Source organism: Danio rerio, chromosome 22 (assembly GCF_049306965.1).
Source record: "Danio rerio strain Tuebingen ecotype United States chromosome 22, GRCz12tu, whole genome shotgun sequence".
Lineage (NCBI taxonomy): Eukaryota > Metazoa > Chordata > Actinopteri > Cypriniformes > Danionidae > Danio > Danio rerio.
The window spans coordinates 8,672,341-8,695,782 of NC_133197.1; the positions used below are offsets into that span (position 1 = coordinate 8,672,341).

Consider the following 23,442-nt stretch of genomic DNA (forward strand, 5'->3'; position numbering starts at 1 on the left):
AGGTTAGGCTGATGACAAATGTACTAGGGGGAATGTCAAAGTGTTTCTGCAGGCTGTTTTTATGAAGTTTGTTTATAAAAAAAAATGTTTAAAAAAAAATGCTGGTTATATTCACAGACTGTTGCCACACAACTGTGTTTAAACCCCTTATAAAAGTGATTTTTGCACAATAAGTCCCCTTTAAAACCACAGAGAGGTTAATACTTCATTTTTTCAATTAATTAACATATGCATAATGAACATTTTTGCAATAATGATTAACATACTAACTTCCATAAACATGTAAAATCTATCAAGTTGCCACTAAAATAGTGTCAGATTAGAAGTCAAGTCAGTTAAAATTGAGCTGAGTGCTGTATCCGAAATCGAGCCCTATACCCTTAAATAGTGCAGTATAGTGCACCACAGTAACTAGTGTACATAATGGCTAGACAATGCCCATAATGCATTGTGAGAGATTGTGCAGTGATTGAATTTCCTCATCTTTCCACAAGATGGCATCCACAGCAGAATCCTATAAGTGTAAATGAGTGTAAGTAAATTATCATTTCATTTTACATTACCCTTTGTTTGTGAAGAAAAAGGAATTTATTTTAATTAGTTGTGTCTTTATTTTTAATTAGAAAATGTTTAGACTAACAACAGATTAATCAAGGTTTTTCAATTGTACAATACCATATATTACCCAGACACACTTAATCTTTTTTACTGTGCTACATACCTTTTAGAAAGAACTGCTGACAAGAGGGAAATAGCAGAATAAGAATAAATTTACCATCACTGCTGTCTAATAAGAAGTCTAGACATGTCACAAGAAGCATGATGCTTGTAGAAGTCGTGAAATATATTGAAGATGCACTTAATTATTCAGCAGAGAAGGGTTGCAGAAAAGAGGACGTATGTCTGGGTGCAACACTTAAAGGACTGCAGAATGACTGATACTGTAAGTGACAAAACTACACCTGTTAATATCAGTTGTGTATATATACTGGAGTCAGGGAAATGTATGTTAGTTGCGAACCTCCTGAGTGTAGCATTGGGGTAACGTAACCCAGAGCTCTGTCATCGAATATTAATTTGTATCTATTAAATTACTAATATTTTTGGCATTGAAGAAAACCCTTTCCTGATCTTTTTTAATGAACACATTTGGAATTGGCTTGATATTCCAACAATCTGAGAAAGATGATGTCCGTTACACTGAGAGCTCCAGCTTACTCATTTTCATGCACTCCATTCACATCATATAGTAGATGCTTTTATCCAAAGCAACTTACAGTTGAAGAAGCATTCAGAGATTCAACAAGAAGAGGCAATACACACAAGAAGAGCTAATTATACAAAGGATCTGTATGTGCTCAGACAATTTAGTGGTTTAGTAATAAGAGAGGGAATGTTTTTTGTTTTTGTTTTAGAGAGAGAGAAGAGTGTTTGTACAGGTGGTTTTTCAAGCCTACTCACCTGTGAGAAGCACACTTCATAAATGCGCAATGTTTTTTAGAGAGGTATGGAGTGATTGTAAAAATGTGTTTGGTGTAAGTGTCAGTCAAAGTGTCAGAGAGATGAAAGAGTGTGTTTTCTACAGGTGGTTTGTCAAGCCCACTCACTTGTGTGAGGCATGCTCTGAGTTACATAACGTTTTTTTGAGGTTGTCATGTGGTGTGTTGGGGGAGGAGTGGAAGAGGTCGTGTTCATAGGGGTTTAGGTGATCATGAAAGAGAGAGATTTTTAGTTGTCATTCGAATGATACTGAATCAGCAGTCCATGAGAATGGGAAGATCCTTTCACCAGCTAAGAACATTAAATGAAAAGGTTTTGGAAAGTGACCTATTAGCTTTTCCTTGATGGTATCACAAAGCCTAGTGGACTATATTGGTGACCTAGTATAGCCAGTGAACATATATTTAATGTGAGTAAATGATGGGTGATTACATTTTGGGTGAACTGTCCCTTTAAGAGGTCTACTGCAGCCAGCAGTGGAAACGCCTATTGTTTTGCACTAGCTATACATGATGTGAGGGGGACTTTTTTTTATCATTTACTGCATGGTTAAAGGGGGTGACAAGTTGTCAAGGAATATGATAATTGCTTCTCTTTTGTTCTTTATGAACTTTTGTCATCTGATTGGTAAGTAAAGTTTATTTTTCTATGCATTTATGTTTTCATTATGTCATGGAGGTAGCCATTAAATACTTCTTTGTTCCTCTCTTTAATAACTTTGTAAACATTCATCATTCAAAATAAGTTTTGATTAACTAAAATAAGATATTCGTTTTAAATCAGTATAATCCAGTCTTTTCTATTCTGTTAAATGACTTCTAAATATAAAAATGTTACTTTCGTTAATTTTTTTGTATTATAAATAATATTCTTTTTTATGTAGATGCTACAGATGAAATTAAGTCAGTATCGGTGATGGAGGGGGATTCTGTCACTCTACACACTGATGTTACTGAAGTACAAAAATATTTGTTGATTCAGTGGATGTTCGGAAACTCTCGAATAGCTGAAGTCAACAGACTTGCACAAAGCAACTCCACATATGATGGTCCAGATGGGAGATTCAGAGATAGACTGTATCTGGATGAAATTGGATCTCTGACCATCACAAACACCAGAATCACTGATTCAGGACTTTATAAACTGACTATTACCAGAAGAGAAACCAGCTACAGAAGTTTTAATGTTAAAGTCTTTGGTGAGGTTTCTTTCTATAATATTCCATAAATCCATATTTTATGATATCTTTAACTTTTAAATCCATTTAAATTATGAGTGTATTGTAAATACATGTCAGAAGTGAACTGTAAAATCTGTCATTAACAGTGGCTCCTCAAAGTACTTCATCTCCAGAAAGTTCATCAAACTCAAACTTTTGGTCATCTCCGTATGCAGTGAATAATTCAACCATCAACCAGACTGAGGACGCCAACATTACAGATCTCAATCAGTCAAGTTCAGGTATGCATGCTGCATGTAATAATGACACATCTCTGTTAAATTTTTAAAGTCTGTATTTGTAAAGCTTTAACTCTTCACTCTTAAAGTCAAACTGAAACCACACTTGTGCAAATGTGACCAAACACATCGGTAATGCTTTGTGCGACTGCAGGTGGTGTGAAATAAAAAAACACCACAAGAATATTTATTAAAAAAAATAATGAACTGCAGCATTCTTTTTCTTTACTTTTATGTAATTTATTCTATTACATTTATGCAATGAATTTTACTCACAGCCACTTTGTGTTTGATCAGATAATGCTTTTTTTTGGTTTGTGTGTGTTTACTCTGAAAAAAACTAACAAACCACAGATGTTTAACAGAGGCATCAAGCAGGCACCTATTCTTAAGAGCTGTGGTTAAAGATTCACTGAAGCCTGTAAAAGTATTTTTGAGTGCAACAGTTTTACAGTCTTAGGGTCAAGCAAATAAAAGTATTTAATGTAATTAAACTCAAGCATGCACAGTTAATTAGCACTACAAGTCTTAAAAAAGGCTCATAAGTGTTTTGTTGTTTTTTTTTGTTTTTTTCAGACCACATCCACTGTTGTGGTTTCCCTGAAATTGTGATCCGTTTGGTGGTCGCTGCTCTTGTTAGTGTGGCTGCTGTTGCTTTTCTTGTTTATGATATAAGATCTACAAGAATTAAGCAGAACCGGGCGGAAGACACTACACGAGACCAGCAGATGCAAGAGGCAAAATCACACCTACAGTCTGAACTGAGCAGAAGAATGAGCTCCAGATATGTTTGCTGAAAGAAGTAAACGGATATGTTAACAGATAGTTTTATACTTTGGACATTTTATTTATTGAACAGCATATACTTTTGACTGATCTATTAAATATGACTGAAGATCATCCCATAGATTGTTGCTGTAAATTTTCATTGGAATTTTCCCTCTCATTCTTTGTCCATGTTTTTATCAATAAACAGTCTTGATACAAAAAGTCTTCGACTGCGAATCACATAATTCACCTGATTGTACACCAGCGGCTCTGAATGCGAGTTAAAATTAATTCACATTTACATAACAGTAAACCAAGTCTAGTCTAGTAAACCAAAGACTGCATGGGGAAAGAAACGTAACATACCTTATTTCTAGGATTTTTAATAAATCAACTAATTATAGTCTTCTTTAAACACTAACAGCCACTAGATGGAGCTGTCGCTGTGTTATTTTGGAGACTTCAGAGCCAATAATAATACTGTAAGGCTGGATGTCCCATTTGAATGTTTCAGAGTCAGTTTTTATATATGCCTGTCTCAAGGGTGTAGATTTGCTCCTGAAATTGGTGGGGACTTACACCCCTATAGCGCATGCATAGAACAGCACTCTTCTCTTTCGTGCATTTGAAAACATGAATAAAGACTTTAAACACTTAATAAAATGAATAACAACTAATGAACACAAGTCGATTAAGATGATTTTACTTCAATCTGGCTTCAGGAGGTATGAATGTAGAGAAATTTAAAGAGTTCAACCATTTTCTCCCGATTATTATTTTCCATAATCATGAAAGACAAAATTAAATCAACATTTTGATTAATTGCACAGCGTTGGTTAATATTATTATGGTGGACTTCAACCAAACTTGACTTTTAAAACCTTACTCTTTGAAAGGTAGCTATGTCCACATCTTGTAAAGTAAAGAAAGACTGGAAAACCTTGTTTTAGCACTTCTTACATCCAAACATAATTAGAGCTGTCATTAACAGCACAAATAGGCCCAGCCAATCACATTGTCCTTATGTGTTTGTGACCCAAGAAGAGAATGTGATTTAACCCTTTCTACGTGTCTAGGTTACTAAGGGTGGATGGAGCATTATTTTATTTTGAAGTTGATTCAATTATTGGTGGGGACATTTCAGTAATTGCTGGATATATTGGTGGGTACACCTCCCCCTGTGCCAAATCTACACCCTTGGTCTGTCCTTATGAATGTTAAAGTAGTTTGTTATCATAAACTAATCAATCAAACCCTGTTTTTCCTTTACCGAAAGGAAAAAAAAAGGGAAATTGTATCTGAGAAAACTGCTATCTTTACAGAAATGATCAGGAATTAGAAAAAGCAAGTTCAGTACAGGAAACAAGTTCATCTATTTATTATTGTCATCCTAGTTTTAAAAGGGACCTATTATGCCCCTGTTTTCAATATGTAAATGTCTGATCTCCCTATAGAGTGTGTATGCGAAGTTTTAACTCAAAATACCCCACATACAATGTTTTATAACTATTTTCAAGCTTGCCCTGCTAGGCTTTGATCCTAATTGTACTGTTTTGGTGACAGTCACTTTAAATTCAACTGAGCTACAACTGCATATGTGTCAGCATAATAGCAGATTCAAAAACGTTCTATGGTAATGAGCGAAAGATCGTAGATAATGGGCAGGGCTTTCTTCTGATGACATGTACAAAAGGAGAATGTCAAACAAAGTGTTTATGCAGGCTGTTTTTATCAAGTGTGATTCTAAAAAGACTGTTAGAAGCTTGTTATATTCACAGACTATTGCCATTACTTATACAAGTAATTTTTTTGCATTAAATGCCCCCTTTAAAAGCAATGTGATTAGAAAAAAAAATGTTGCATACTATTTAACCTATGCATAATTAAGTTTGCATATATAATTAGCACACACTAATTATAGAAGAAGAGGCAACTCACACAAGAAGTGCTAAATATACAAAGGAAAGTTAAGAGAGAAGACATTACAGAACTCCAGTCAAGTTTTGGTATGCTGCATGTAAAAATTTTTACACAAACCACACCCATGCAAATATGACCAAACACATTGCTGAGGCTTTGTGTCACTGCTGATTGCGTGAAATAATAAACCACAAAAAACAATAAAAGTTTCAGCATTATCATTATCTTTACATTTATGCAATTGACAGATCTTTTTATCTATTGCATTTATTGTTTGCTTTTGATCTGTGCATGCATTCATAAAGAACCAATAACCTGTTTGTGCACATGAACCTGTTTCTTTCTTTTCTTTTCACTGAAACAGTCTGCAGATGAGTGACAGAGGCGTGATGCAGGTGTTGTTTGCTCAAGAAAACGTCAGTGCTCAATGCTGAAAAACATTGGACAAAGAAACATATAATTACTCTGAGTTTTAAGAACTAAAGTCAAGCATTGACTACAGCCCGAAACACAATCTACACTTTTGCTACTCAAACTGTCCTTGTGCCAAGCAAAAATGTAGATGCTAACACAATCAAACAGTAATGTCTCCTCAACGAGAGCTAAAAGCTTAATTTACTCTGCAGATGTGTTTCTTTCTTTTCAGACTACATCTACTGTTGTGGTTTCCCTGAAATTGTAATCCATTTGGTCATCTCTGCTCTTGTTAGCGTGGCTGCTGTTGCTTTTCTCGTTTATGATATAAGGTCTACAAGAACTGAGCTGAACTAAGCTGAAGAGACTAGACAACACCAGCAAATACATGAAGCAAAATCACACCTGCAGTCTGACCTAAGCAGAAGAATGAGCTCCACATATGTTTGCTGAAGGTTGGTGTAATATCTTGACCACATACATTAGCAGATTGTTCATTGGACGTTTATTGATTGTATCTTAACAGAATTTGGTTTTGATACATGACTGTAGAGATAATTTCATAAGCTCTTGTTTTAACCTTTTCACTGGACTTGCATTTTACTCTCTTGCTCTTTGTTCATGTTTATAACATCATTATTTTGGAGGCGTCAGACCTGCTTAAGTTTGGATGTTCCTTTCATTTTATTCATTCATTAATTCATTTTCTTTTTGGCTTAGTCCATTTATTAATCAGGGGTCGTCACAGCGGAATGAACCGCCAACTTATCCAGCATGTGTTTTACACAGCGGATGCCCTTCCAGCTGCAACTCATCACTGGGAAACATCCACACACACTCATTAACACACATACACATACAGACAATTTAGCTTAACCAATCCCCCTATAGTACGTCTTCGGACTTGTGGGGAGCATCCAGAGGAAACCCACGCGAACACAAGAACATGCAAACTCCACACAGAAATACCAACTGACCCCAGCCAAGGCTCTAACCAGTGACCTTCTTGCTGTGAGGCGATCATACTACCCACTGCGCCTTCGTGACATTCTCCTTTATTTAATGTAATTTCATCAATTAAAATGAATAAATGGTCTATGCAATCAATCCTTTAGCAGCAGAGAAAATTTTTAAGAATATAGCAACTTTTCAGAGTTTAAAATGTTAAATATTAAAATAATTCCCTACTGAAAATAAACAGCTTTAACCGGCTGGTTGGCTGCTTTTAGCCAAGAGACAACCTCCCGCTCTAGCCTCAGGAAGCCAATACGGAAGTAACTAAAACTGCAATTCATCCGAAATTCCGCTAGTCCTGCTGGCCGCTCCTGGCTCCAAAACAGAGCAAATTGGAATGGCCAACAGCAAAAAAAAAAGGTGTTTACAGCCTGGTACAAAAAAATATTTTGGTTAATACAGCTAATATTACCTTTCATGACAACTGTGAGAAGGGTGAATTTTTTATAACTCATCCGTTTCCTTTATATTAAAAATATGTTAAGTTTGCATAATTAAGGGCGTGGCCACTTGAGTGACAGCTAGGTCTCGTTGGTCGCCGTCACGTCACCTCAGCTGTAACCTGCAGATTAGCCACTGAACTCGGCATATTTATCGTATTTCTGTGTTGTTTTATGTGGCTTTACACAGTCAACTGCCTTTTGGACTTGTTTCCTACAATTATTTGATGGCATGCTGTGCACTTAATTGTGCTCACAAACCATTCACGTGGCCTCCGTTTCCCATGTGAGTAAAGTTATATACTTATATACCATCTCTGTTCATGTATTTGTTGTATTTAAGATCATTTACCGTTTATATTTATATTTAGAGCTGTAATGCACTCCAGAATCTGACAGATTGATTAGCTGTGGTCTCTATAACAGTCATCTGAAGCATTGTACAGTGTTATGCTAGATGTCATCAATAGTCTTACATTAACTAACACAGACTATATCTGAAGTGTTTGGAAGTAATTCACGTTTTCCTACTGTTGTAAAACGTCATAAGAACAATGTTTAGTGGCTCTGTGTATTAGGTCCAAGCTAAATGCCAGCAGGTGTAGCTCCGCTCACTCTCCGCCTCTTTGCCCTTGTTTGGTATCCCGCCGTGGGTGTGATGACGCGCGAACAAAATGGCGACGGTTGGCCGCGCCTACTTGTGGCTTCTTTTTTATATATGTATAAAATGTAAAATATATATATATATATATATATTTTTTTTTCAAACAAACTTTTATTTAGAAACTTGTGGCTTCTTTTGCGCTCCTTAGAAACCTATGGGTGACGTCACGGATAATACGTCCATATATTTTACAGTCTATGGTTTTAGCTGGTCAACCAGGCTGGTTTTAGAGGGGTTTGGGCCATTTCCAGCCTAGTCTTAGGCTGGGAGATGACAGCTGAAACCAGCTCAACCAGCCTAGCCAGTCTGGGAGCCCAGCCAAAACCAGCTGTGTTAGGCTGGTTTTAGCTGGATTTAGCTAGTCATTTTCCAGAGCTGACCAGCTAGGACCAGGTTGTAAATGGCTGTAATAGCCTTGAAATGGCCAAAACCCCTTTAAAACCAGGCTGTTCAACCAAACAAGCCAACCAGCCTAGGCTGGTTTAGGCTAGATTTTTCAGCAGGGTTACAAAGTCATTGTGAAACTAGTTTAAAACATAGGCCTAAAACATATAGATGCAATACACCCAGAATCTATGTTTAGACCTATTTCAATCCTAGTTTTACAACCGATGATAAATTAGGCTAAACTGGTATTTTAACAACAGATACAGACCATTCGCAATTTTTTTGTTTAGCAATTAGCATTTCTTGCTGTTTAGCAAATTTTTCGAATCTGCCGATTCAATTACATTCGTGATTCGTCGCATTTCCCGTCGTAAAAAGTCAGCCAATCACCATTGAGTGTTTCACTTTCAGTCACCGTGGAAATGTTTGTCTGATAGCAAATCATGCGGCAACAGTTTTGAGGAGAAAAGATTTTCCAAACTGGTCAGAAGCAACAGGATGGCTTTTACATCAAGTTCATAAAGCCAACGTTAATAGGTGAGTTAAATTTTTACTTAAAATATTTATAGCATCTTACTGCATGAATATCAATAAAAAGCGATAAAGGCTGGTTGGTAGGCATATAGTCAGTTAATGTGAAAAGGACATGGTGAAGTGGAAAAACACACAATCTTCACATTGTAACCTGTTTAGTTTATAAGAGTACAATATAGATTTAGAAAATGTCTGTTTGCATAATTATTTATCACTTCATATATGAGGCTCAGGTTTGCCCTCTAGTTTCTAAAGTCCAGACAGAGATCTCTGCTTTTCTTGATGTCTATAGTGATTCAATCTGGTTCAGCTGCTGTCTTTATATATTTGATAACTGCTTTATAAAAAAAACTCAGAGATTTAGGTTTCAAGAAGTGCTGAGCCTTTATTTCCAAACCACAATGCATTATATAATGTCCTTGCAGTGCACATTTTGTTCATTCACAATACATGCATTACTTGCTAAATATGTTTTTTTTTTTACATTACAATAATACTGTCCAAAATTGTAAAGTGTTACAGTACATTTGTTGTGAGACTTTCATCATAGTAAACAGAATTATGAAAAGGCATTTTAGATGAAGGCTCATGGTGCAAAACAGTAAATTGCAATCACTGTAAGAAAAAATATATTCACAAAACATTTCTACTAGTTACGGTAGATACAAAAAAAAACAATATTAAGTTCATTGTAATACAACTATATAGCCCAATAACATAGCAAGGAATACATATCAAACATTTCAGCGCAGCTTAAAAGTTAGCATGTAGGCTTAACATGAATATAATTTTTATATTGTTATGGTTATTTATTCTTTTTTCTGCTTCCATGTTGAGCTTGAAATTGTAAAAACACACACACACACACAATATATAATTACAGTGTTATGTTTGTGACATTTGCAGTGAAATCTCAAAACATAAATTCACATAGAAAGCAGATGTTAACATTATATTAATACTTTAGGTTATATTTTACAGAGCAATTGACCACAGAGTTAAGGGACCAGAAAAATATCGATCTGTAAACATGTTTTATATTTTAAATGAGGATACTAAACATGCATTATGGATGTGTCAAAAAAAGTCTGCGGCTTTACAGTATACAACATACTTTGTAAAAATTCTGTGAATTAAACTGCACAACCCAAAACAGACAATGGTAATCAAAAGGATAAGAGTTGGCTCTCTATATAAAAAAAATATCGATTTTATTATATTTAATTTTGTCACATTTATGAGGAAAAAGTGTCGTTATGGATGTGACATCTCTCCTTTATAGATGTGACAGAATTTCAGAAATTGCCACTTGTGTGATTTTGGTAAATCAAATAGAATAGTTTGAAAACATTGACAAATGCATTTTTGAGTATTTCTAAAGTACTTGCTTACCCAAAAAACTTAGAAACCGTTTCTGTATTTTGGTGAAAACCTTTTTTTTTCATGGCAAGGTTGACATTTACACAGAATTGCTCATATAACCTCTAAAATTTTGTATTTTAAGCTGATTGTATATTTACAGTCACATTGTCTCTTTTGGCAAATGTAAATATCTTCTTTTTTAATATAATGATTAATATAAATCTCCCAAAACCGCATTAAATCCATACACAAAACATTCCCTTGTAAGCTTCATCTTTTATATGTAGAGTTGTTTTTTTCTGTATTTGTTTACACTCTGCAGTACAACTGACACTGGAGAAAAAAATGTCATTGGAAAAGAAGAGTTAGTTATCAAAACATGATCTGACTGACAAATGAGCAGCAAATGATCTTACTAAAAACTTTCTGCATAACACAAATTAAATAAACGGGCAAAAAACATTTTTCCAAATAAAGTGCACTTAAAAGCTATATATACAGTATATTGATGAGCTGTTTTACTGTACAACATATGACATGTTAACAATTATTAATTTTGCACACCTGATCTAAATTAAGAAATCGCTGAGGGGTTTTTATCACAAACAGTGGTCAGATGTTGAAGATAAAGTTCTAAATCATTATAATGATGCAAATGTTGTCCAGGTCAAGTAAAATATGTTGCATCAGCTTGCAAAAAAAATTATTTGCAGAACAGTCTTGGGTCGTCTGAGATCTTTGTGAGTTAATGTGCTAAGCTTGTATTTAGACACTAATAAATAGGTTTAGATTAAAAGTAAGTTGCTCTTTGTAAAAAAAAAAAGCATATTAGACAGCATGTGAGCAAGTGATCTGTACTGAACATGAACCATAAATAAGCTTAAATTATAACCGCTGATGATGACAGACTTTACTGAAAAGCTTTCTAAAATTTGATGATTCTGCTGGTGACAGAGGCATGTAAAGATATTTATATGATGATTTTTACTATAAAAGAAGCTACATGATTATTTAAAAAATGCTGATGTTTATATGGAAAGTATAAAAATTTCAAACTATAATAGTTTGAAAAGACGAAGGACAAAACCCAATAGGGTTTTCTGTGTTTTTTTTCTCTTCCAGTGTTTTGTTTCTAGTGTATTGATTTTTTTATTTATTTATCTCCCAGATCTCACCCATCAGACCACCTTCCCGAATGACTGCTTATGTAATTTTCTGTTTGCTGTACTGAACTCAGTGCTTGATCGCAGCTGTGTAATGAAGGCCCTCAAGAGTTTGTCCAACTTTGTGAAATGGGTTCTGGTGTCATGTGGTTCGCCCCTGACTGTCTGCCCACTAATGATGAATTTTACTTCCCCACACTCAGTGTTTTGTTTCTAGTTTGTTGTTTTTTACCAGCACCTTTCGAGACCCCGAGATCAGCCTTCCGTGACACTTCTGATATTTGTGTGAAATGCCAGTTTGCTTTTACTCTTCCTCAGAGTCCGTAAGTAAATATTAACTTAAAGAGATCACATTTTAAATAAAGAAAAGTCGGTAACACTTTAGAATAATGGTCCATCATTTAATTTTAGCTAATGTATTTATTTACTAACATTATCTAAGTATGAATAATGTTGTATAGCATTTATTAACCATAGTTTAACATTTACTAATGCATTATTAAAATCCAATGTTGTGCTTGTTAACATTACTTAATGCTCTGTGTTCACGTTATTGACTAATGGACCATTATTTTAAAGTGTTACTGAAAAGTCAAGTTAAACCATTTATCTTGGTTGCAGCGGTATTCTCTCTTCTTGTTGTTCATTCGAAACATTCCCTCTTGTGGTTTCTGAAAGAAAATCAAGATCACAGGATTTAAAAAGGGAAAAACAAAATGTTTCTGCAACAAACATCTACAAATGTAAAAGCTACTTTTAAGTATCCAAACATTCTGAAACCAACATGAAACTAAATATGGTAATAAAAAACAAACCTATTATTCTCCAGTATGATGATTTTGTTTTTCAAAATAAATCAAAAAAGTTTTTCAAAATTGTCCTAAGACATAAAATTGTCTTTAATATTTATGGAACAACTCTGAAGGTTTTGATCCACTTAAAATGTTGAATACTGTGTGTGTGTGTGTGTGTGTGTGTGTGTGTGTGTGTGTGTGTGTGTGTGTGTGTGTGTGTGTGTGTGTGTGCGTGCGTGCGTAGTGCATGCGTGCGTGCATGAGATTAACATTACAAAACATAAATTAATATACTTTGTATGCACAGTGTGTATATAATGGTTCTGGTTCTTAAATCTGACTGGCTGATAGCCATGCAATATTGTGCAAATAACAGCACCCTTCACCCTTGTGTATAACTCCACCCACATATAGCAACAAGCAGAGGACACTCTACAGTTTGACAAATATTGCAGCTGTTGGACAACATAATGTCCTTTTGATGATTTTTTTTTTATTCAAGAATGTAGTTGTTTAGTTTACAACTATGCCGTTTATTTATAAGGACAGTGCCTATTTTAAAGTATTTATACTCTGAGAGACAGAAATTATAAATTTCTGTCGGTGGCCATTAGCCTGTCATTGAGCAAAGAGGGTTGACATAGCAATTGTAGAGTATTGAGTGTGAGATGGGACTCGCATATCAGGAATATATGTATTTTGTGTTGGCCACACTTTGTATAAGCCCGAGTTACTTTTTAAATGGCTATCTTTTAGTTTCTAGTGAGTCTCCTGTTTTCCTTACTGCAGACTACTTCAGTAAAAAGAAAGAAGAAATGGCCAAAAGTGTTTAGCATTTTTACCCATCACAAACACAACAGCAATCTGGTAGTGATTGCTTTGCTTTGGATTTTTAGATGATATTTATTGTTATCTCCCAATTCCAAGAGAAAAATACTGGGAAATTCCTGTAGACTGATAGGATTTCTGTTCAGCCTTATAATCTTAAAATGTGAGCAAAATCACCTGTTTTGTCATCACTTTAGACATTACGCAAGAGAATCAATCAAATAGTAACTTTAAAGTGATGTTGGTGAATTAGTAACAGTTTTTGCTGTTCTGACCACAGCCACAGATGTGAATGAAAGGCGGAAGAAAGTCATCCCTCATACAAAAGGGATTTTTTTTTTATAAATGATTATGTCGTCGAACTGTTGTATAAATGCAATATCACACTCGTAGCAGTGGGATATGGCTGTATATTGTCACTGGTGGGACACACATCTCCCACCAGTGCTAATATACAGCCATATTCCACTGCTACTCATGTGATATTGCTCATTTATACAGAGAGAGAGAGAATATATCTGTAAATTCTGCAAACTCCTACAAAATTAGGCCACTGATAATGAAATAGTGAAAACATAAATAATATAATTCAAAATCTAACAAAAAGTGTTTTAGGCGTAATTAACATGTTTATGCTCTTTGGATAAGGGATTCATAAAGGTAAACAACAAAATCATAATTCCAAGGCACTCAAGGCCTTTATTAACATGACTATTATTTAAAAAAAAGCCCTGTTAAAATATTTTTTTTTAAATGAGGCTGTTATTTTAAATAATAACCATGTTAGTTAAGTTTTTTTTTTATTTACTTTTTGAGTGCCTTGGCTTTTGCTGCTTTATAAATATTATAATTGAAAAGTTAAAATATTTTTAAGCATCACTAATAAATAAAACATTTTACAGTAACAAAATTTGTGGTCTGTGCCTACTCGTGCATAACATCCCTTATGAGCTGAAGTGCTGACATATTTCATTTTGACTTGAAATTGCATTTTGACCTTGAGTGGAAATATATGCAAAGATTCAAAGATTAAAACACTGTCACCCATGTGTAGAAAAATGGCACTTGTGCAGAAATAAAGAGTTATTTGAATAAATTTAGTTCTACTCACCTTTGACAACTTTGAATCTCCTGAATCTCGTCCGTTCTTTGTTGATGATCTGTAGATGAAAATATCCATAGTCTTCATCTGTGATGTTTCTGATGGTCAGAGATCCAGTCTGAGTGTCCAGCTCCAGTCTGTCTCTGTATCTCTCATCATTAATACTGATCTCTCCTGATTCAGCTTTAATGAGTTGATGTGTAGCTCCAAACGTCCACAAAATCAGATCACCAGGCTTTGTTTCAACATGAGTGTTGAAAATTAGAGTATCTCCCACCTCCACTGGCACTTCAGTATCTTCATGCCAAAGCAACACACAAAAACAGAAAACAGTGAATTAAATTTAGTTTGTGTTTTCAACATTAGATACATTAAGATGGCATTAATAACATTTTAGTTTGCTTTGTTCATAGTTTTAGTCCATCACCCTTTGAGGAAATTACATCAATTCACAAATCATGAATTAGTACAGTATACTGTAGTATTTATCATTTAAGCTTCAATGGCTCTTTTTCTACACTTTGAACATATAGCTCTTGGAGTTCATCTAAAATATCTTAAAATGTGTTCTGAAGGTGGATAAAGGTCTCTAATGTTTGAAACACGAGGGCCAGTAGTTAATAACAGAATTTTTATTTCAGGGTGAGCTAACACTTTAAATGCTTGAGGTTTTAAAAGCTGGGTTGGATTTTGAATGATTGTAAATGGTTATGTTTATGTAGACCTTTTAGTTTCCAAAGGAAATCGTTTTCTGAGAAGTTTCTCAATCTGTTTTTTAGAGATGGCACTAACTCAAATAAAAAAAGCATCTGAAAATAACTAAAGCATTTTGAAAATCTTTGTCGACACAGTACAAATTGTCTGAACAGTTGACTCAGTTAATGATGTACTCACCTTCGACAGTAACAGTTATTATCTTGGATTTGCCTTTGGCCTCCACTTTATAGACTCCAGAGTGAATGCTCCGGATGTTCGTGATGAGCAGATCTCCATATTTGTCTGCTTTCCACAGTTTGTCTTTGAATCTCACATTATCACTTTCATATGATGTAAAGTTACCTCCACTGAATTTAGCAATGAGATTTGTGTTGAACCACCACTTTATCTCATCATCCTCCTGCAGTTTCATTCCAGTCCTTAGACAGTGAGTTCTTCCTTCCTTCTCTTTCACTTCAGCTTCTACTTTAGCTTCAACTACAACTTCATCTGTCACAGTTGCACATAGAAAAAGAAAACATATATGTTTGTAAGAACAAGCTTGATTTTACAGAGTATGTTTTATGTAGCTAGCTTGATTTGGGACATTTATATGTTAAATATACTATCATGTTGACAGCATGTTTTAAAAGTCTGCTATCATGTTTTACTGCATTGCTAGCGGCTGTATAGTATGTTTCAGTAAAGTATGCTTTTGAAAATCATGTTAACAATGTGGTAAAAAATGGTAGCAATTTAAAAATGTTGCCATGTTTTACCATGCTGCTGCTACCCTTCTGAAAAAGGTTACTAGTTATGTATTTTGTTACTAAAGTTCTTCTAAACTTAAAAATAAGAAAGTACACTTAAAATCATAACTACATGTTTTACAGTAAGTATACCTGGCTTTAAGCTATTTTTATTCTTTTAATTGAGTGACCTATTCATTTTATTTTCACATATTAAATATTTCCCCAGTTACAGAGATAAAGCTTCAGGCTATTCTGAGACTAAATTGCATGTTTGAGGAGCCTAAACTGAAAATAGTCCCAAATGGTATTCAGTTGGTAGACTTGATACATGATGTATACTTTAAATATATACTTTAACATTACTTTAGCATCCATAAAAATGTACTTGAAACATACTTTTTCATACTGTTTGTTTTAGTGATTTTAACATGTCAGAAACAATCAATTAAAGTTTGGTTAGAAACAAATATTTTCCAACTTATTTCTAATAATGAGTATGCATTTATGTAGCAGTTTGTTTTTGTCTAGTTTGTGTTAGAATCATTACTTACCCACATGTTCTAGTTTTGAGATCTTGCGGCGATAATAATAATAAACAATAATAAAAGTTACAAATGCAGCAATCAACAGAACAATGATAATTATTCCAGCTATGGCTCCTGCAGGCAGACCTGAATGATGTGGAGCTGAAGAGAAAAGTGCATGTTTGTTAGAAACTCTTCACATATTGTCAGTTAAAGAGTCTGAATTCAAGCATAGATAGAAAGGTTTGCTATAAACATGCATGGTATTGTTACTGTTTAAAACACCTCGGTAATTGTTACTTTTCTAATGTCGTGTCAGATTGTTGAATTTACAATCATGTTCCCGTTCAATCATGTAAACTAAATTTTCAAACATGTATTCAAGTTTGATAAGCATTAACTCGTTTTTTTAAATGTGTTTGCTTTTAACAAATATGCACAATAAACACTCAAATGCAGAGGTCTTATTATAGCTGTTAATGTAGCTCTAATGTTGATATCATTAAATCATTAGCTTGCAACAAGAACATTTGATACAACCAAGCTGAGTAACTTTTGATACTTGAGCTTAAACTTATTGCAATTAGCTTAAACTCATTTGCAAATGAAACTTTTTTTACGAAGACAAATAAAGTATAGATTTTTACCTCTAATTTATATATATTATTGTGAGGATTTATATTTCAACATTTAAAACAAATCTTATCCTAAAGTATTGAGATTTTTGTATTTCTACATTTAAAAATTATTAAGTTCCTAATGAATCAAACTTAAAGTGAGCTGCCTTGTATGTTAACTAATATATATGTATATATATATATATATATATATATATATATATATATATATATATATATATATATATATATTATTGTATGTATATTATTTTTTATTTATTTATTTATTTTTATTATTTTGTGACTATTAAAGTCTTCATAATTTGATACTCACCGGTGACAGAAAGCAGGAACTGCTGTGAGCTCTCGCGGCCACTGACTTGTACTTCATAAAGTCCAGTGTGTTCGGTTCTAGCATTTTTGATGGTCAGGGATCCAGTCTGATAATCCAGCTTTAGTTTGTTTCTGAATCTCTCATCATCAGCATTTAATAAAGTCTCGTTAGTTTCTACATCAATTTTAGCTAGGAGAAGGCCTTTATCTCCAAACCTCCACACTATCAGATCATCCCTCTGTAATTCAGTAGAGTCCTTCTGTAGAGAGACAGAATCTCCCTCCATCACGGACAAAGACTTCACTCCATCTGTCTTTTCGACTACAGCTGGAAAACAAATCAAATCAGAAATATTCTTTAAAACATGTTTAGCTGTTCTACAGATTTCCATCTAGAATCACTTGCAAGATTTTTCATATAAGTAATAAGGCTGGGATGATTAATCGATGCGTTGTAATTCATGAATTGTTAGTTTTTTAACAGCACATGGGGCTCTAGACTAGTTTTTAACTGCAGATGACCCTCTAGGCTAGTTTTTAACAGCAGGTAGCATTATAGGCTAGTTTATAACAGCAGATGGCACTATAGGCTAGTTTTTAACAGCAGGTAGCATTATAGGCTAGTTTATAACAGCTAATGGAGTGTGTGTGTATGTATGTATGCATGTATGTATATGTGTATACATATGCGAGAGGATGTCATGTGATCCGGAAGTGTACAAAAAGGAGCACCTGATTGTGATGAATACTGTCTGATGAAGAGCCGTGTGGCTCGAAATGTTACACACTTTGTGTCAGCCTTTTTATTTTAATAAATTTGTATTTTTGGAGCTTTGGTGTTGCCGCCTTTGATGAATATTTAGTAGTACATGCGTGTCATGATCAATGTGTTCTCTGCATTTATTTTGCACTAAAATTAACCCGTGCTAATGTTGTATTAACGCAATGAAAGTGTAGACGATGCTATTGTTATCCACTATAATTAGTCAGTGGTAATGCTGCCTTGTTTATGCACCATGTTATGAACTGTCAAACAGCATGTGAATATATATATTTTTTCTGCAAATAAAGAGCAAATTGTGGCATGTTGCAAAACATTAGCAACATGTGTTTTATTGTTGAGGTCACCAGCAACTAGTTGACGTCAACTTGACTTTAATGACATAAAAGTTGACTTCAAAAAAATCATTAAGCCTTTAACCCCTAGTCCCAATCCCCACTTTGGGAACCACTAGGCTAGTTACAGCAAATGGCACTCTAGGCAAGCCTTTAGGTTAGTTTAAAAAAGCAGGCTGTGCTCTAAGCTAGTTTAATAGCAGATGGTGCTCTAGGCCAGAGGTTCTCAAAGTGGGGGTCGGGACCCCCCAAGGGGTCGCGGGACAATGAAGGGGGGTCGCCTGGTGATTTTCAAAATAATATTAATTTTTATTAAACCTTAAGACTTACTGTATTTTATCAATTACCTACTGAAGAGAAAAAAAATAGTCGTTTATAATTACTATAAACTATAGTTACTATAGTAGCCTATAGTTACTAGTTCTATTGGATTGCGACTTCTCGGGTAATTACATTATACTAAAGACACAGCAATACTGTCAGATGCAGCAGATTTTGTAACACCAGGTTAAACTTTCTAGCCCATTTACAGCACTAACATACATAAAAAAAAAAAAAAAACAAAGAATAGACTTGGGTCTATTGGTGTGTTTGTGCGTGTCATTGCATACAAGGTTTCTGTATTTATAACCACCACCTCAGAGAATATTGGGGGTCACGAGTCACTGGCATTGTCATTTTGGGGGTCGCGGGCTGAAAGGTTTGGGAACCCCTGCTCTAGGCTAGTTGATTGTAATGTATCAGTTTATCACCCCAGTCCTAATACACATGCATGTATAAAAGAGGTACTCTTAAGAAACTCACCAAATACAAAAACACTAAATGTCTTAATGGTAGTCTTTTCTCTGGAAATGGTCAGCTTATATTGTCCTGAGTATCTGATTCTGATGTTTCTGATCGTGAGAAATCCAGTTTTTTGATCCACCTGCACTCTGCCACTGAATCTCTCATCCTCTGTTATGAAAATGGAGGTTAAATCATCCTTTCTTGTTATTTGAGAGATGACAAATTCTTTAGACCCGAACACCCAAAGTAGCGTGTCTCTATTCAGTATTTCAGTGAGGTTGGTTTGTAGAGTGACAGAATTTCCTTCCATTACTGATACAGTCTCATCTGCACCAAAGGCCCCTGGAGAGCATAAATGGACCATAAAAGATTAGCTGAAGCTGTTGCAACAGAATCAATCTCAATAAAGCAATTTACTGTGAAATATTTAAGCAAAAACAAATCTCAACCTGCATGTAGACCAGGCTTGCAATGCCATATTCAAATAGATAGTTCTCAAAAAATGAAAATTCAGTCATTATGTACTCACCCTCATGTTGCTCCAATCCTGTAAACATGTATTTATTCTGCTGAACATAATTAATGATATTTGGAAGATGGTCCGCAAACAAAAGATCTTCTCACCTATTTACTCCCATAGTATTTACTTTTCTTACTATAGCAGTAAATGAGTGATGAGATCTTATTGGATACTGGCGTTATCCGAAATATCTTCTGTTGTGTTCAGCAGAACAATAAAAATGTTTACACGGGAACAACCTGAGGGAGAGTAAATAAGTGTTCTTTTTTTTTTGGGTGAACTTTCCCTTTAAAATATAAATCAGGTTGTTTTTCTGTTTGTGATGCTGAAATGTAAGTCTCTACGTATTATACTACTTCTGCAACATGTGACATATGATCTGTGATATTAAATGTTTGGGAAATGTCTCTCAGGCATTGTTTTAGCAATGGCATTACTTGCGTATAATTACTTCACACGTCTAAAGTAGAATAATAGCAGAAAATAGACATTAAAATTAGAAATACTTAGGTCTCAATAGTTTACAATGTTTGAATAAAAGAGTTGGAGAGGAGTGGAAGAAAATTTGCACTGAACAGACGTAGTTGACTTGAAAAATCGCATGGACACCTGTTGCCGTCTACCCACTAAACAGCCCTAGTTTAATTAATATATCATTTATATGTTTATAAAGGTTCTATGTATTCACATGGGCTGTTTAGGTTCACCTTGTGTAAAAAGTTTAAGTGGTTTAAGTCAAAGGATTTTCATGCTATTTTCGAGTCAAATCAACTATTTGGGTTGAGATAACAAAACCTTGGTTTAAGACTCCTACAATAGTATCTACTGTAGATGCAGCCTTGATTACACAATCTGAAACTGCAAGTTTTGGACTTGCAATGTCAGAAATTCAATGCACTCAATTAAGCAACTAAGCTAGTTACCTAACTGTGAGGGGAAATTGGGTGTGTGCATTAAAAAACATTGCATGCAGCTCAGATTGCAACTGCACCAGACTTGTTTGCCGCATTTCTACCAGTGGTGTTAATTGTCTAAATTACTAAAATGCACAGACAGAATTTTGCACCTAATTTTTAAAAGTTTTATTATCCATGATAATGATCCCAAACACCGTTAATGAACAACAAAACAGTTCATAAATCACCTTTTCTGTATTTTATTTTTAAAAACATATTAAATATGAATGTTTATATACAGTACTGAATAAAAGTCTAGGCCACCAGAACATTTACATTGGCCTAACATTTTACCTATGAACACAACGATCAACATTAAATGCAAATAAATGTTTACATCTGAAAAGCAACGCGTTTTCCTCATTAACGTGTGATTAGCACGGCATAAAGTAATAGGTGATCTAAAAACACTGCAGTCATTAAACGGTCAAAACTTAAACACTTTTAATAGTTTTTAACACATTTGTTAAATATAGTTTATTGTGCATCTACCAAAATGTCTGTCATTCTGATGATTGAATGACGCCTAACGGTTTATAGAGATCGCTTTCACTTTCGGTTCGCTAAAACCTCAAACAAAGTCGGTAATATGTTCATTCGATAAATCCATTTTTGCATTTGTGTCATTGTTTTCACGTTGTTTATAAATTAAGGATGTGTTCTTCAGTGTCAGTTCAGGCATCTCTGAAATGTGAAACCAAAACAGAGAAAACTAGGTACTTACCTCCCAAAAGTAAAAAGCAAACGGACAGAAAACTCGTCTGCATGTTTTTAGTCTTATGTATGTGTTACAGATGTTTAACGGGGATACTTTAAGCTTCTTCTTATTCTGTTCCACTGATTCTCGATTGCGCTGTTGTTTCCTCTGCCGCACCCAGGTTCAACAGATCGAGCCGCAATCTGGTGTTTGCCAAAAACACACCGCGAGAGAGAATACCGCTGCATTCAGATCTCTTTCGCGACTAAAACGTGTACGTTTATTCTTGCAAGACATGCAGTGTCGAGACGAACAGACGTTTAATGAAAACAAATAGATGTGGACTTGAAGTTCCGCCGCAAAACTCCGACACTCCCACTATTCAGCATCAAATGGTGTAATGTAACAACTCTCTCGCGGTCGCTCGCTTTCTCTTTTTTTCATTGTGGGTTACAACCAAAGTGTCTAGGTACTTACTGCCACCTACTGTACAGGGAAATTCAAAGGTTCATTTACACTGTGTGGTTACATCAAAAACTATTTCCCCCTCACCTATATTCTGTGCTCCTCCAGTCTTGTATCTCTGAGGAAATTCAAGAGACCTTTGTTAATTTCCTTTATTTTTTCTTCAGACCCCTATGATCCTCTAAAACTTTATCTTTTAAGATTCTCCTTTCTGTTTTATATTTGTTACACTTCATAATAATGTGCTCTACATTTTCTGGAACATTACACTCATCACACTTATCTTATACGTTTTCCCCATTAACACGAGGGTGGATTTTAAACTGGTAAATACAAGTCCTAATAATCCCTTCTTCACTCCTGCATTTCCTCTAATAAGTTTTGCTATTATATGACTTTTGAATGTTGTAAAAATCTTGACTTTTGTTAACTTTGTGCCACTTTTTCTGCCATAATTCTTTAACTTTATTTTAATTAGTGATTTGGCTTCACCTTTACCAAATGGGATTTTCATTATTTCCTCATTCTTTAATTAGTGCATTCTTATCAATCACATCTGCTTTTTAATTTCTCCCACATCAGTATGAGTTCCATTTCCTTCTAAATTTAATTATTTATAACAAATATTTCTAAAAACTAAATCCTCTTTTCCGTTTGAATTCAAACTATTAAGAGCTGCAGCAGAGTCTGAACAAATGACCGCTCTTTCAGGTCTTACTTCTACCCATCGTAATCCTAAAATTATTCCTACAACTTTAGCTGTGAACACAGAGTTTGTTATTAATTATTTTACATTTTGTTATATTAAACTTTGGCATGTATGATAGCCTTTTGACCCATCAAAGTATATTTATGTGTACTTTTTATGCTCTGCCATATATATTTTTGAGTCAAATAATATCACCATTCTTTCGTACCATTTATTTGTAAGTTCTAGAAGTTAACAAGGGAAACCAATTTTTGAGAGAAAGATGATGTCGCAGAAGTACAAGAGGCTTACAGTTCAGCATTAACAGATTTTTTTAAGGGATAATTTCCCTCAAAAAGAACACTTATTTACTCTCCCTCAGGTTGATTGAGTGTTTAGGTTTCATTGTTCTGCTGAACACAACCAAAAATATTTATAATGCCACCAGCCAAACAGATCTCACCACCCATTTACTGCTAGAAGGAAAAATAAATGCTATGAGAGTAAATGGGTGGAAAGATCTTTTGTTTGCTGACCTTGAGCCATTTATACTGACATTCCTCCAAATATCTTCTGTTGTGTTCAGCAGAACAATGACATTTATTCAGGACTGGAACAACACGAGCGTAAATGATGACAGAATTTTAATTTTTTGGTGGACTATCCTATTAAATACAGAATTGCAAGTCTGGTCTACATGCTGGTTTCTTTTGCTGAAATCAGTTTACTGAGGGTGCCTCTGTTGCATCAGCTTTAGCTCATTTTCATGGTCCATTTAGGCTCTCCAGAGGCCAGTACAGAAGTAGAAGAGACTGCATCAGTGATGCAAAGAGATTCTGTGACTCTGCAAACCAACCTTAGAAATACTGAACAGAGAGACGCTAGTTTGGGTTTTTGGGTGTAAAGAAATTCTCATCTCTCAAATAACAAGAAAGGATGATTTA

At 34.6% G+C, this 23,442-nt stretch overlaps 2 protein-coding genes across 2 annotated transcripts; one reads left to right on the top strand and one right to left on the bottom strand.

The window, feature by feature from the left end:
• The first annotated feature begins 1,975 nt into the window (after positions 1 to 1,975).
• On the top strand, positions 1,976 to 3,943 carry LOC137489000 (uncharacterized). The gene is made up of 4 exons (XM_068216583.2): positions 1,976 to 2,127; positions 2,384 to 2,698; positions 2,827 to 2,961; positions 3,535 to 3,943. Exons 1-4 carry the CDS (start codon positions 2,046 to 2,048, stop codon positions 3,753 to 3,755), a joined length of 753 nt encoding a protein of 250 aa, XP_068072684.2. The 5' UTR covers positions 1,976 to 2,045; the 3' UTR covers positions 3,756 to 3,943.
• Positions 3,944 to 9,458: 5,515 nt separating this feature from the next.
• Positions 9,459 to 21,749, bottom strand: si:dkey-182g1.3. Its single transcript, XM_683413.10, has 7 exons — positions 21,373 to 21,749; positions 19,191 to 19,514; positions 17,272 to 17,598; positions 16,348 to 16,482; positions 15,243 to 15,554; positions 14,358 to 14,645; positions 9,459 to 12,295 (listed from the first exon to the last, which is right to left on the bottom strand). The coding sequence occupies exons 1-7, from the start codon at positions 21,413 to 21,415 to the stop codon at positions 12,231 to 12,233; spliced, it is 1,494 nt and encodes a 497-aa protein (XP_688505.5). The 5' UTR covers positions 21,416 to 21,749; the 3' UTR covers positions 9,459 to 12,230.
• Between the last annotated feature and the right edge of the window lie 1,693 nt (positions 21,750 to 23,442).